Source organism: Emydura macquarii, unplaced genomic scaffold, assembly GCF_026122565.2.
Source record: "Emydura macquarii macquarii isolate MOO-44397 ecotype Brisbane River unplaced genomic scaffold, CSIRO-AGI_Emac_v2 contig_2805, whole genome shotgun sequence".
NCBI classification, from domain to species: Eukaryota; Metazoa; Chordata; order Testudines; family Chelidae; genus Emydura; species Emydura macquarii.
Genome location: NW_027132942.1, coordinates 2,092,931 through 2,107,151, shown reverse-complemented (window position 1 = coordinate 2,107,151; position 14,221 = coordinate 2,092,931). Strand labels below are relative to the sequence as shown.

The window sequence follows — 14,221 nt, the reverse complement described above, 5'->3', positions numbered from 1 at the left end:
TTCCAAAGAACAGAAAAGTTAAGACTGAGGATATTCTAGGGCAGTGTTTCTTAACCTGGGGTTTTAGAGGGGTCGCAAGTGCAGAGCTGGTATTGGGGGTGGCAAGAAAGGCAATTGCCTGGAGCCACAGGGGCGCCATGAAACTAAGTTACATGCCTCAGCCCCGTGGGGGTGGGACTCAGGCTTCAGGGGTACAGTAGTTTGGAAAGGTTAAGAACCACTGTTCTAGGGCTAGATACTGGGACCCGAGTTATTTAAAAACATGTTGAAAGTGGAAACTCAGTTGTTTAAATTTAATAAATATTACAGATTTAAACATTGCAGGCTTGTGCAGAGTAATAGTTCAACAAATTAACGTTGTGTAAATGTAAGATAATGCACATTGGCAAAATGAGTTGACACTTCTTACAAACACTGATAGGCTCTGAGCTTGATAGACTCCCTAAGGAAAGACTTCAGTCATCATCATAGCTCAGTCAGGATGTCTGCCAACCGTGCAGCAGCAATTGGAGAGCAAAAATACGTTACTTGGATACACTGAACAAATGATAATCACCATCACATTAGATATCTAACAATGTTACAGCCCCAGGTGAAGCAGTGTCTGTTGCTTGTCACCTAGCCTTCAGGAAAGTATGACTGAGACTGAAAAAGTACAAAGGGTGGCAACAATAGAGGCTTAGAAGTGTTTGGAACTCTCATGACAAGCTATTGCAAAATGTGGATGATTTAGCCTTGAAAGGAGAAGTATTAATCAGAGAAGACTAATTTAATTCTCATACTATTCTTCAGGCCTTCTTCTCCTGTCTCACATTACAAAAATAAGGGAACACTAAAAATTAGAGAACAGTAAATTTAACACCAATCAGAAGTCATACAACTTTGCACTATGCCATCAACCTGGAAAATTCACCTCCTTAAATAGTTATCAATCCCTAGTTTGTCCTGCTCTGAGCAGGAGTTGGGACTCGATGATCTCGAGGTCCCTTCCAACTCTAATATTCTATGATTAGTCTGTGACCATTCACAGGTTTAACTATGCAAGTTCAGACAGTAAATAGAAATCAAATCTCTTGCTTCATATGAGTTGAGCGACTGTATGGACAATTGCATTATGAAGACTTCCACGTTCCTCTGAAGAAACCGTTGTTGGTTATCACTGAATGCAAATTGCCAAACTAAGTAACATGCTCTAGTATGAAAATTATTATTTTTAAATTAGAGGATCTCTATCTTATGAAGCCATAAAATTCCAGACATACATGAAACCCTTTAAAAAAATTTCATAGGAATCCTCCCTTGCCCTTGTACTACCCAATGGAAAAAAATAGTACCTTAAGATGTTTGGATGAGAGAGTCTGTTCATAAGCTGGATCTCTTTCAGCATGTTTGCTCGGTTACTGCTCAGTATGTTCATCTTCAGAGCCATCACCTGGTCTGAAGTTTTATGTCTCACCTACCAAAAGTAAGCAAATGAACAAATGACATTTTAAAGGCAGGAAATGTAAGGTCAATGAGTCATTAAAAGAGTAGCATAGAACAAGCAGCAGGACATACACCATTCGTGTCTGAAACAGGTTGATAACTATGCCATCTCTAGCCTGTAACTCAGCTTTCCATTACCATAGTGTTTGAGTACCTCTTAAATATTTAAAAAGCCACCAGTTCACCCTCTTTCTTCACTATCTGTAGGAGAAAAAGTCTGGTAAGTTTGGAGGGTTTGCTTGCTTGTTCATATCTGTATGAGCAAGCATAAAGAAAGGGGGGGGGGAAGGTAAGTTGAAGAAATGCAGTTTTTTATTTACAGTAATTCCGAATGTAGTTATTTCCATGGTCCCTCAGTCTCTTGACACTCTAAATCTCGTGAAAGCGGCCTCTAACGCACAAAAGACCCTCCCCCTCCTTCTCCTCCACCAAGTATGACCGTGTCTTTTTTCCTTAGAAGGCTGCTGTCATGAGAAATCATGGTGGCTGATACATAGGTGTTCTGGAAGGTAGCTAGAGCCAACCCCACTGAGGTCTTTGGACAACAAGACAGTGACCTTGAGAGGGACCCTACATCTGTATTGCAAAGCAGCTCCATTTTGTTACAAGAGTTATTTTCCCCCTCCACCTCACCAAGAGACTGTGGCTTCATTCCTGCATCTAATTACTAGAAGTTTGGAAAAGGGTTAAGCTTTTAATTTTTTTGTGCAAGAAAACAAAAACCCTTAGCCAAACTGAGGAATGGGAGTAGAAAAGCATGATCAGCCACGTATTTCTGTCTGACCCCCCAAAAAAGGCTACAACCAAGCAATAAACATATTCTCCTTTAAATAATTAAATTCCACACCATTCCTCTTATGCTAATGGCACACTGTCAAGGTTAAAAGTCTTGTGCTGTAACAAGGGTCGAGGTATATAGTACTATTCAAGAGATATTAAGAGAAAATGCTAACAATCCAATGCATTTGTCATCATTTATGTTTTCTACTTTTCACATCTCCCTCAGATTGGGCAATTAAAATCAGTTTCACTTTCAGATTCTTCATGCTACAAATGTTTAGTTTTCAACAACTGTAGGGGAATGTTTTGTTTAAGAATTGTTTACATTGGAATTAAAATCAGTTGTCAAAATATTTCTGTTGGTCTTCAGCTTTATAATAACTAGGTTTTATAAAATTAATTTGGGGCAAATTTAAGTTGACATAGCCGCTTCAGACACATTCTGTTAGATTTCACTACCTCTTTTGGAGAACAATTAAGTTTATTCACCACGCATATAAAATAAGATTTTAGAAAGTTATGTTTTTACATGCATTAATTCACTTTCCACAATTTAAAACTGAAGTTCTACTCTGCCCAATAACCAAACCATTCACCAATCTTAGGTTTCATAATACCTTAGCTAGTTTAAATGTTTTTATACGGTCATCTCTCCTCTCAAGGCCAATAACCCCAGTTTTGTTACTTAGTTCATTGGTTCCCAAGAAGGGGTGCGGGACATCCTCTGGGGGGGGTGCCAAAGATTACAAGGGATCCATGAGCCTTCAGTAATATTGAGGTCATTTAGCCCCCCAAGATCCACACCAGGCAGAGCGGAGAAGCAGCCTCCCCGAGGAAGCAACCGACCCGAGCTCCACTCCAGTAGGATCAGAGGAGCAGCCCCCCACAACCTCACACTACCCGGGCATAGAGGAGCAGCCCCATGCCGGTGGGGGCCTGGAGTAGCCCCGGCCAAGGCTGCTTCCATTACCCTCAGTCCATTAGGGGCCACACGTGGCATGCAGTGGCAGCTGTGCCAGAGAAGGCTTAGCTTCTTACTCAGGTAAGAGTAATTTATTATTATGTAATTTAGTGTTATTATTATCATTACATGTGTTTACAGGGGTTGTGTGTGTTTATGGATGATGGTGAGGGGGAAGCGTATGTTTTACCTAGTGTTAACTAGTGGGGCTTTCACTCAAAAAAGATGGGAACCACTGTAAATTGTATTCTCTCTGGTTTAGCTATAATTTCTATTTGAGCAATGCGAACAAAACTAGACACTGTACTCCAAAAGCACTCTAATCCGTGCTTTATAAAGCATTAGCACAAAACCCTAGGTCTTCAATAACAGCCTCCACCCCTCATGATACATCCTATGTAGACATCTTTACTGCCACTACACACTTGACAAAAAACCCTTTCCTCTACAGCATTAACTAATTCAGTGCCATTTGGACAGGATTTCTACCCAAGCACATCACTTTAGATTTGGGCACGTTAAATTTCATAAGTCCACCTCAAAGTCTGATCACCACATCTATCGAATATACCCTGTAAAACAGCTATATCCCTCTGAGTCTTTGTCTCCCATTTTGGAATCCTCCAAGTTTTGTGATTTCACATGTTGAAACTTTGGAAGTCAAGGCGGTTTGTTTTGGGGTTTTTGGTTTTTATTTTAAGAGAGTGGGCGCGAATTACAATACAGAGCCATGTAAGATCCTTTTCTACAACTTACACAAAACACACACCTTTATTGTCAACTCTCTGCTTTCTATCCACTAAATATTTCTTTACCTCTTTCAATATGGGTTGGGCAATTGTTTACTAAGAGAATTTATAAAATAATCCATCATGTGAAACTGTCAAAGCTTTCTGAAAAATCCAAACATTAAATCTATTGCTTCCACTTTGTCTAAGCAGATAGATTTTTCATTTAGAAAGTAACCGGATTTGTGTGCCCTGATTTACCTTTCACAAAGCCATCCTGATTCACACTATTAAATTTGTATTTTGCCAGGTGTGTCCTTAAAATAATCAAGAATAGTTCCTACAATTGATGTTTGATTGAGACATTTAGGACTTTAATATGTTTCCCCTAGTACTTCTCTCATCAACTATGTTCACTATTCTCTAATCATCTGGTACTTCTCCAGTAGCAAAAACCTTCGTGATAATAATGGTTAATCACCTCATGCTATCACTGATAGCTCTTCCTGGATTTCTCACCACCCACACACATTTGTTCTCAAAAACTACATTTATCATCTTTCAATTTCTTTTTCTTTGTTTCCCCCTTCATCCCAATTTTCCAACCTCACCACCTAGCAATCTTGGGCAATTCTTCACACACCACATGGATACCTCCCTGCCCCTTGCCCATATCCAGTCTCTCACCAAGTCATATTGGTTCTTCCTCTTTAGTCACCAATCTTCTCACTCTCAACTTACTGTACCATTTGTCTCATTCTCAAGCTTTGTGACTATGTTGCTGTCCCCTAAGATGAGGCAGTATCTTTGCACTCATCTCCCAACAACCTTCTCTCTCCTTCTTTAATCCCATCTTTAAGCAATCCCTCTGTTACATCAATATCTCCCCGCACCTCCACACACACACCTTCCCTCACCTGAGGTATCACAATATCTTGCCTTGTGTTTCGTCTCACCTCTGATAGCAGGATTCAAGATCCAGGTTCCTCACCTGAGAAGCTCTTTAAATGCCAGGACTCCATTATCTTTAGGACCATTTCTTTCTAGGAGATTGTCCATACTAACTATGCTCTACGCAGTCTCTGCCGTTAAAGCCCAAAATGAAACTTGCTAGGGCAGAAGAGTTCAGGGCATGTTTTAAGCAGTTGCTTTTGGGGAACTACCTATCACAGGATATTAGAATGAACCTGAGTCAGGCCACCTTTCAGTCATGATGCAAGACCTATATTTTGAAAATGCCTCCCTCTGTGATGGGGCAGCAGAATGACAATTCAAGAAATTTTAAGAAAGCCTCCCTGTAAATAGCAGCCTGAACAAGAGGAGCAGAGCCCATGTCTCAGATATGGGCAAATTTCCCTTTAATTTTGTACATGCTGTTCACAAATCTCAGTGATGGAGGCACTTGAAGTATATGTAAAACCTGATTTTACAAGGTTTTTGATTGTATAAAACTCCCTTCTAGTTAAAAAAAAAAAAAAAAAAAAAAAAGCCTTGCCCCCCCCCCCAACATGTTTCTGCTGATTTTAAAAAATTCCAGAGCTACAAACGATGGGTATCCTCCCAGTATTTCTAACCACTGAAATTTACTTGTTCATAGATATAATCTAAAGTAAGGTCTTCAGGAGCAGTAACACATTTCTCAGCTTGTAAAGCACCATGTCACCGGGAAAAAATTATGGTGCTAAATAAAAGTTTAATTAAAATAAATTACTCCAGAAGTTAGGCTGTTGTGTCAATCATTAAAGGAGTGGAATCAGGTCATGGCCATTTTCACATGGATTAGCAGTTATATAAATGTCACTACTCCCTAATTCCTGACAAAGGGAGGGAAATATGCAGAGTGTAACAAACACTTTGCCAGCAAGAACCAGTAAGTATGTATCATTAGGACTCAAGTACAGGATCCAAAGAAAACCTTAACAAAAAAACCCATCATTCCAAGAGCAACAGACTCAATTCAAATAGTTACAGATTTCTATTACTGAAATGTTTGTTTTAGGAGACAAAAAATGCACACTCGTGGGAACTTTTTTGTCCCCAGTGACTCGCTCTAGTACCACAATAGGTTTGTTATTAGGAACTAAACCAAAAGCCAAGTTCGACAACTTGAATGTTCCTTCATATAGCTGGTTCTGCAAAGCAATGAGCAATTATTTTGTTATATTCTACACTTAAGGTCAAATAATTTTTACCCAATGTTTCTTTGGCAAACCAAACTAAATTTTACAATTAATGAAAAAGCAGTATAATTTCTATTACTTTGTAAATCCATTCATTATATGTTTTTTAAAACTCCTTCATTTTTCTGTTAATGTTATGTTTATCTCCACAGCGCACTGTAAATTTAGGACCAGAGCCCAGAATACAGTAGGTATGGGGGGTTTTTACAATCCATTTATTGATACAGAAGTGTGCATATTTCCTCTTCACTAGCTTGTTCTTGTTCAAACCAAAAAAAAAAAAAAAAAAAAAAAAAAAAAAAAAAAAAAAAGCAAAAAGAGGCTAGTCTTATTTTGAGAGAAAGCACGCAGTTCGATCAGAGGCCTATTGTTCCAGAGCTTGGTATGCATCAGATATAAGCAAGCACAGCCTGAGGGGGAAAGAAAGTTAACTAATTTTATACCTAATTCAGTAGAATACTGCTATATAAAGCTTCCCTGGAAGATCTATGGGCAAACTCAAACAGACTTAGAAAAGGCAAGTGGGAGGGTGTGGGAGTAGAAAAGAAACCAAGGGACTTAGTTTAATTTTTCATCGTGTATAAGTCATGACAAAGCCAAGATAAGGAAAGCAACAAGAGGTGTTGAGATACCACAGGGCTGAGAGTCAATTCCCAAATTCTAATGTCAGCTCTGTCGCTAACTCATTGAGTAGCTCTGGGCAAGTCACTTCACCTCTATACTTTAGTTTCCCCAGGTACAAAATGAGGATGATTAAACTTACTGCCCAGGATGTTGAGAACTTTAAATTTGTGAAGCACTTGCAAGATGTGTATGTACTATGCAGTAGCATCTCCGCACTCAAGTTAAAGCACTTGCTAAATATTCCCTTGATTGCTCTGGTTTTAAAATGTATAACCAAAACGTTAATAGAAAATTTCTGTAGCTTATGTAAATGCTAAGATTATAAAAAGTAAAAACAGCTCAGTTTGTGCTCCAGTACTTTGATAAAGGAAACACACAAGCTATCCCTTCTATCATAGATCTCATCACAAAGTGTGGATCTGAGGCCAAATCATCACCCCTCCCCACTGCCTAAATAACTTGTTAGTCATGAGGTACCCAAAAAAAAGTTTATTTGCGGATTTCCTTTTCAGAATCTGCATGCGGAATTTAAAAAGGAAACATTTTTATCAAAAAAAAGTTTTGCTTTGACAGCATTTTCCCTGCGTTCCTTTTTTATTATTGAAAACATTTGTGTGTGTTTTTTTAATAAGCTTCTCCTTCCTCTTTGAGCGTGTAGTGAAGACATGATCCAGTGTTTAGGATACCAATCTCTTGCTATAGAAATGACTGATATCACAGATACAGATTTAAGATTTCACCAGAGCCTCACAAAGAGAAGATGGAGTACAAAAGAACAGCACTTTTGTTATAAAAATCATGTGACTGATAATAGGTCTGATACATCTAAAAGCCCTTTCTGGAGGCCCTTCTATAGTTCAAGAACAACATTTTAATTTTAAAAAGTTACAAATAATTTCTTAATACAATTTTATGTTAGGTATTTTTTATAATGCAGCTGCCAAGTAGTAAATTTTCTTGGCAGAGGGCCACAATTTAACCACACTGCTCCAATGATATAACCATTGCAGTTACAGAACTTTCTATGCAACATCTTGCGACAGTACCTTCCAATGTATGGTACTGTGCATCGTGAATGGGGGGACAAAAGTGTATTACTACTACCACACTGCCACAGTCAGTCTGCATGAGGTCTGATCAATGTTCCTGTGACATTCATCTAATTGTAGCATTCATCTTTCCGACACACATGTACGCATGGCACATAATCAATTTTCTCAAGAGATGACCAAAAATACCAAGAACACTGTCTATCAGAACCATTTGTCCTCTCACCAACATTTACCATAGCCACACCCACCCATCCCCAAGAGAGTCTGGAAAACAGGAGGCCTAATAAAGCCATTCAGAAAAGACAGAAAGAACTACTCATCTGCTGAAGACAGAAAACTGGACCTGAATGAAGATGGCTAGAGTTTCAATAGAAGCAATTTGGAATTCTCTCCTCACCCCCAACCCCTTCACATCTGCTATCAAGATCAAAGTACATCCTAAGCATTTAGGATGAAAAAGGAGAGCGTTTTAATTTACTACCATTCATAATAGTTTCTTTGAACTTTTCCTTTCTATACTTGATATATTAATGAATGGCACAAACATGCTCCATCACTCTAGCACACAGTCAATAGCCACAAACCATTAAAACCCACCATGAGAGGCATCCTATTTCCCTGCTGTATTGAAGAAAAACTAAAATTCACATAAAAGGTCCATCACAGTGACCCTCCCAAGCTATGTATTCTCTTCCACAAAGTCACTCATGTTAATATTGGAAGTATGCCAGCATGCTCCACTTATATGAAGAACAGGAACCCAGGATTTTTCCCTCAGTACCTGCTGTGAATGGGCTTACACAAACATGGATGTTTGCCGGCTGGCAAAAATCAGAAAATCCCAGTGCAGCCAGCCCAGCACATGTCCATCCAGAACAGAAAGCTAACAGATCTTTTTAACTGTGCTTGAAAAGTTCTGAGGTCTAAACAAGAGGAGCAAATTTTCGTGCCAGTGGAGTCCTGCCACCTGCTTTTCTATTGGGAAATCATACACTGATAATGACTCACACTGACATTGCCCTTTCATCCAGAAGGAAAGCAAAGCTCCAACGCACTTCCCAATTTACAAAACTCTCTGCACTCAACTCAACCAGAAATGCAGTCAATAGTTAGCTTATTCTGCGGTGCTCGTTAGCATCTGAACACCTTTATCATCTTTTAAGCAAGTACCCTCTTTAACTGCAATACATCAACAGTTTAACATGAAGTTTTAAAAAGTCAAACAATTAGAGAAGTTTCCATGTGGCTAATTATTTTAATATTTATGTATAATTTTAAAAAAATTAGTCAACTTCAAATCCAGTTTCTGACTCAGCACTCTTTAAATGATGTGGCCCTACCCATTTTTTTTTTTTTTTTTTTTTTTTTTTTTTTTTTTTATGGTTTTTTTTTTTTTTTTTAAAGAATGAAATGGTTGTTCTGCTCCCATCTTGATGTTGAGGAAAGTCTTTTCAGCCAGGAAGAAGCTGACTGACTAAACAGGAGAAAGGAACTGAAAAAATAATGCTTTTTTGTTAATTTCTTTCAGCACAGTAATGTTAGGTTTTACTTGTAACAGCAGCAGGTACAAAATCTTCCAGATAGAAATGTGATGTTCACGTTGATATTTTAAAGGTTTTCCAAGACCACCACAAATGAGAGATTTTATTACATCATATAAAGTGGTTGGTTCTCTCTAGTTTCTACTGTCTGGTGGTTGTTTAAGACAAACAGAGGTGTGTCCAAACTGATGGTACAAGCAGACCACTAAATGCACATTTTGGTAACCTTTCTCTAAGCTTTCAGGGTGCAAAATAATCAGACAATTTATTTTAGATACCAGTCACAAAAAGTGTGTGCCACCACTGTTCACTTTCCCACCTTCGTCACATTCTGGGATGCAGTCCAGACCAGTGAGGGGTTGTGTCACTGCCTGCCCTGTAACCTTTATGTACCATAAAAGCTTTACTACTACACCTGCCTGGGACATTCACAGTCAGCAATAATCAAGCCTGAATGTCTGTGTGCTGTGCATCCTTGGATCAGCTACTCACTCCAGCAGCCTCCTACAGCACAACAGCCCCACCCTGGCTTCTATGCATTGAGCGTCTATGTAGAGCTGCAGTCTTGTTCCAGCAAATCTGACCCTAGCACCATATATCCGTAACTCTTAATACAGTGCATACATAAATTATACAAGAATATTAATGATCAGCGAGTTATTCGTTTTCCATTGACATATTACATGATACCTTTTAGATACAGATTATAAACATAATGAGTTGGGGTACACTAAATTGGTCAGGCCAGCTGAAACTCACTACCTGATACCAGTAACCCCTTTGCCCTCTGGCACTGGGATGTTCTTAGGGTCACACACACCCTCCCCCATTCCACTCGGCCTACAGTGTCTCCTATACCTTAGCAGCTCAATTTTGAAGCACTGCTCCTTCCTACCCATCAGATATAGTGTTTTTTCCATCATGATTTTTCCGTCAGCTTAGCTTAATGCAATTGAAAAGCCTGAACTTTAACAGGGTTTTTCACTCATGTTAAGCTAACTCAACTGAGCTAATATGATGGCAAACACTTTATTTTGACCTCAAAACAAAGCCATAGAGGACAATTCAGTGCAACAAGGGAGACAGCTGAGCAAGGCTGCAATTCAAATTACACAGAAAACAGCAGAGGGGCAAAATGCACAGATTCTGCTTTCAGCCAGAACCCAATCACCTTGTACCACTCCCACATCTTAATCTGAAACAGTCCAATCACCTTCAGGGCATGTTGCAAAGCTCCCCTTTTCCCACAAGCATCTGAAAACAGGAGTGCAAGGGACTGGAAATGGTAAGAGAGGAGAACTGTTGAGGGGGAGGACATTTTAAGTTGCATGGCTTGGTGACGGTAATGGTTATTATACTGAACTCTACTGCTGCACTTAATTTATTCATAGACTTTAAGGCCAGAAGGGACATTACATTATCTAATCCGACCTCTTGTATATCAGACCATCCAATTTCACCCCGTTACCCTTACACTGAGCCCAATAAAACGTGTGTTCTACTCAAGTACATCTTCCAGAAAAAGCATCCAGTGTTGATTTGAAGACCCCATCATTTCCCTTTATAGTCTGTTCCAATGGTTAATCATCCTCTTAAAAATGTGTGCCTCATTTCCAATTTGCATTTGTTTGACTTCATTCAGCCTCAGCCATTGGTTCTTGTGATACTTTTCTCTGCTAAACTGAAGAGCCCTTTAGTACCTAGTATTTTCTCCCTGCAAAGGCTCATATGCACTGTGAATCAAGTCACCCCTCAACCTTTTTTGATAAGCTAAACAGATTGAGTTTTAGAGTCTCTCACTGTACGGCATTTTTTTCTTCAACCCTCAAATCATTTTTGTGGCTGTTTTCTGCTCCCTCTCCAATTTTTCCAACATGCTTTTTAAAATGTGGACACAAGAAATGTACACAGTATTCCAGTACTTAACTACATGACAAATAATATCCTATGTCAAGGGTGTTAAGAGCATGTAAACAGGTGCCTTTTTTAACACTTATATGAATCCTTTACACACCAGTCATCTAATGGATTTATGCAAGACCCACAAACATCAAGGGTATTGTGCATCCTCACCTCTACATTTTACCCAGTTTACATTAATTTAGTCTGTTAGCTCAAGGGACATTCCTCAATGCAACTGAGAAATGCATCTTCCTAGTATAGGCCTAGTGATAGTGCTCATAAGGACGTGTCAGAAAATGATAGAGAGAACCTTTAGATTAAGCGGTAGACAAGCAGAAAATGCAGATGTGGATTTGAGGTTTCCTGTGTGACTTAGCTGACTTAGCTGATATTATCAGCTGACTTCTACTGCAGTGCTTCCTTTATAATTATAGTTTTTAACCCACCATTAGAAGTGCTTCCTTGCAGATTATTAGTTTGCTTGAAAGGAAACCTAGGGAAGTCACACCTGTAATTGTGGATGAAAGCAAAACAGAATCTGTCCTGCTGTAGATTTGCATGACCAATCCTTCAAACATTTTGACAGAATCTCTAAGTCTTCCACAATAGGACAAAGCATGGCTGGGTCAACAAATAGAGAAAACATGCAGGATCCCTTTACATATAGATATACCAGAAAACACCACAACCAGTCTGCTTTATACAGAGTCTCAGAAATGACTTCCTGGAATTCATATGCAGCTACATTAACTGCAGATATGCTGCAGATTTAGGTTCCACAAAGATAGATGCACACATGTGAAGCAGTAAAATATAATGTACAAATGTGTGTTTGCTCAGTAACTGCAAACTGGGAAAGAAAAAATGTCTGAGATATGAGTACAGGCAAGAGCTTTTCCACTGTTCGCCTGTTTTGCAGTCTTATTTCTAAGTAGAAAATAATTTCTGAGATTTTTGTTGGGGGAAAGGGATTTTAACAAACCTTTGCTGCTACTGATGTAGAAGACTGCTCATTTGCACCACTAGTTAGTTCCATTCATGAGTCAGCTCATGAGGGATTTGAATCAGCTCCCTAGGAGAGTGGCTAAAACCAATGCTTCTTTTCTACAAGGGAATCTTCCCTCAATATCTGAGCTCCACCATCTCACCTGTGTTTGACAGTTGCAGAAGCAGCTAAGAACCAACTGTAAGGAAACAAGTAAGAGTTTAGACAATATAAATGGTGGAAATTGGTTAGGAAGCCACTTTCTGCCCAATGGCTCTCCTTACAAGATTTTATTTTACTTTGGAAAGGAAATATGAAGTAATGAAGGTATAAGAAAGATATATCATCTGCTGCATTTACGATGACAAGGGTGGGTGGAAAAGAAAGCATACTTTATAGTTAAGTCTGTACAAAAAAACATAGCAAAGCAAAAATTAAAAACTATTATATCTAGTGGCCAATACAAAGACTAGTTCTTAGGAGAAACTAAATGCAATAGTGTCTACTGTACTAAAAAAACCTGTCCATTTAGTATGCTGCAAGCACAGAAAGCCAAAAATATGAGCTTGCATAAGCAGCATAAAACAAGCTGTGGTTACAAGTAGTTAGCATCAGTAAACCTCACATCCCAACGGCTAACATACTCAAAACCACCATCTTTCCTGCTTTCATCTATAAAGTGAAAATTACACATAAGTTCTTTTCCTACTTAGTGAATATCACCACCACCTTCAAGAATGCAACCATAGCTATGTCTACACTGTCGGTGGCAACGCCGGCAGTGCAGGATCAATTTTGCTGGTTCAACTGAACGGCAGTAAAGACTCACTCAATCGAACCTTGAAGTCGACTCTGTAAATCTACCCTGGCATGTAACATAGTGCTGCGTTGACGGGAGGGCATTTCCCATCAGCACAGCGGAGACGCCATGGTAAGCAGACGTTAGGAAGTCGACGGGAGATACGCAAGTTACTGTACGTAGCTTGCGTATCTCCCGTTGACTGCCGCTGAAATCCGTGGCCAGTGTAAACCAGGCCTATGACTTCAATGTGGAAACAAAACAGGAGTGGGGGGCGCAGCATGGTAGAGGTTATTAAAACACATACAATCATGCAACTCAGTGTTATACACTGGGCCAAATTCATCCTATAATCTCATTTAAGTCCGTTATAATTAAGCTAGTTATGGATTTGTCTCATTACATTTTAGCTTTTGCAATAACATGTTTGTTTTTAAATGCTGTAACAATCGTAACATAAGATTTTGTTTTTCACATTTTATTTAAACTTTAAATATATTATAAAAATCACAAAATGATACATTTACTCTGAACTCCCAGAATCTTCTCCTTTTTAGTAATTTTTTTTAAAGCCTATAAATTAATTCAACGCAGCTGGAAGGTGCTGGCTTGACCACACTAGGACTGAAGTCCTATTTATGCAGAGAACAGGTGCAGCACAGACAGCAGCAGTGAAAGCTTTATCACCCAGACAATTTGTTTGAATCCTACCCTGGAGGGACCACCTCCACTGATGAGAGTGCAGTTCAGGGCATGTCTACACTGCCATGGCAACAGGCATCAATGCAGTAGCATCGATTGAGCGGGTCTGTGTAGGTCGACTCAATTCCGCGAAAGGCAGAGGGCAGCGTCGACGGGAAGCCATCGCCCGTCGACAGCACCATGAAGATGACGCAGTACTTTAACATAAGTACAATGACAGGAGATATGCAATCTACATTAAGTAACTTGCATATCTCCCATCAACCGCTGCCGCCAATGTAGACCAGCCCTCAGTCTACATGTCAGTTCCATCCTTGGCCTTTCTGATGAGACTGTCAACAATGCACAGACTTACATTTATATTTAAAACATGCTGAAGGTTCAAATGGTTTATTGTTTACTTACCTGCCAACAGGCAAGGTTAATTAAAGGATTCCAGGTTTGAAGTGTGCTCCCTGAAATGTCTCAAGTCTGTGGTTCCC

At 39.3% G+C, this 14,221-nt stretch overlaps 1 protein-coding gene across 2 annotated transcripts in view; it reads right to left on the bottom strand.

Moving 5' to 3' along the window:
* Positions 1 to 14,221, bottom strand: part of TESK2 (testis associated actin remodelling kinase 2) — a 104,312-nt gene that overhangs the window by 70,596 nt on the left and 19,495 nt on the right. Inside the window, exon 3 of one of the 2 annotated variants that reach the window (XM_067567737.1) lies at positions 1,335 to 1,456. The exons of the other annotated variant lie outside the window; for it this stretch is intronic. Coding sequence (XP_067423838.1) covers positions 1,335 to 1,456 — 122 coding nt within the window. The remainder of the gene's footprint in view (positions 1 to 1,334; positions 1,457 to 14,221) is intronic. 2 annotated transcript variants of the gene reach the window in all.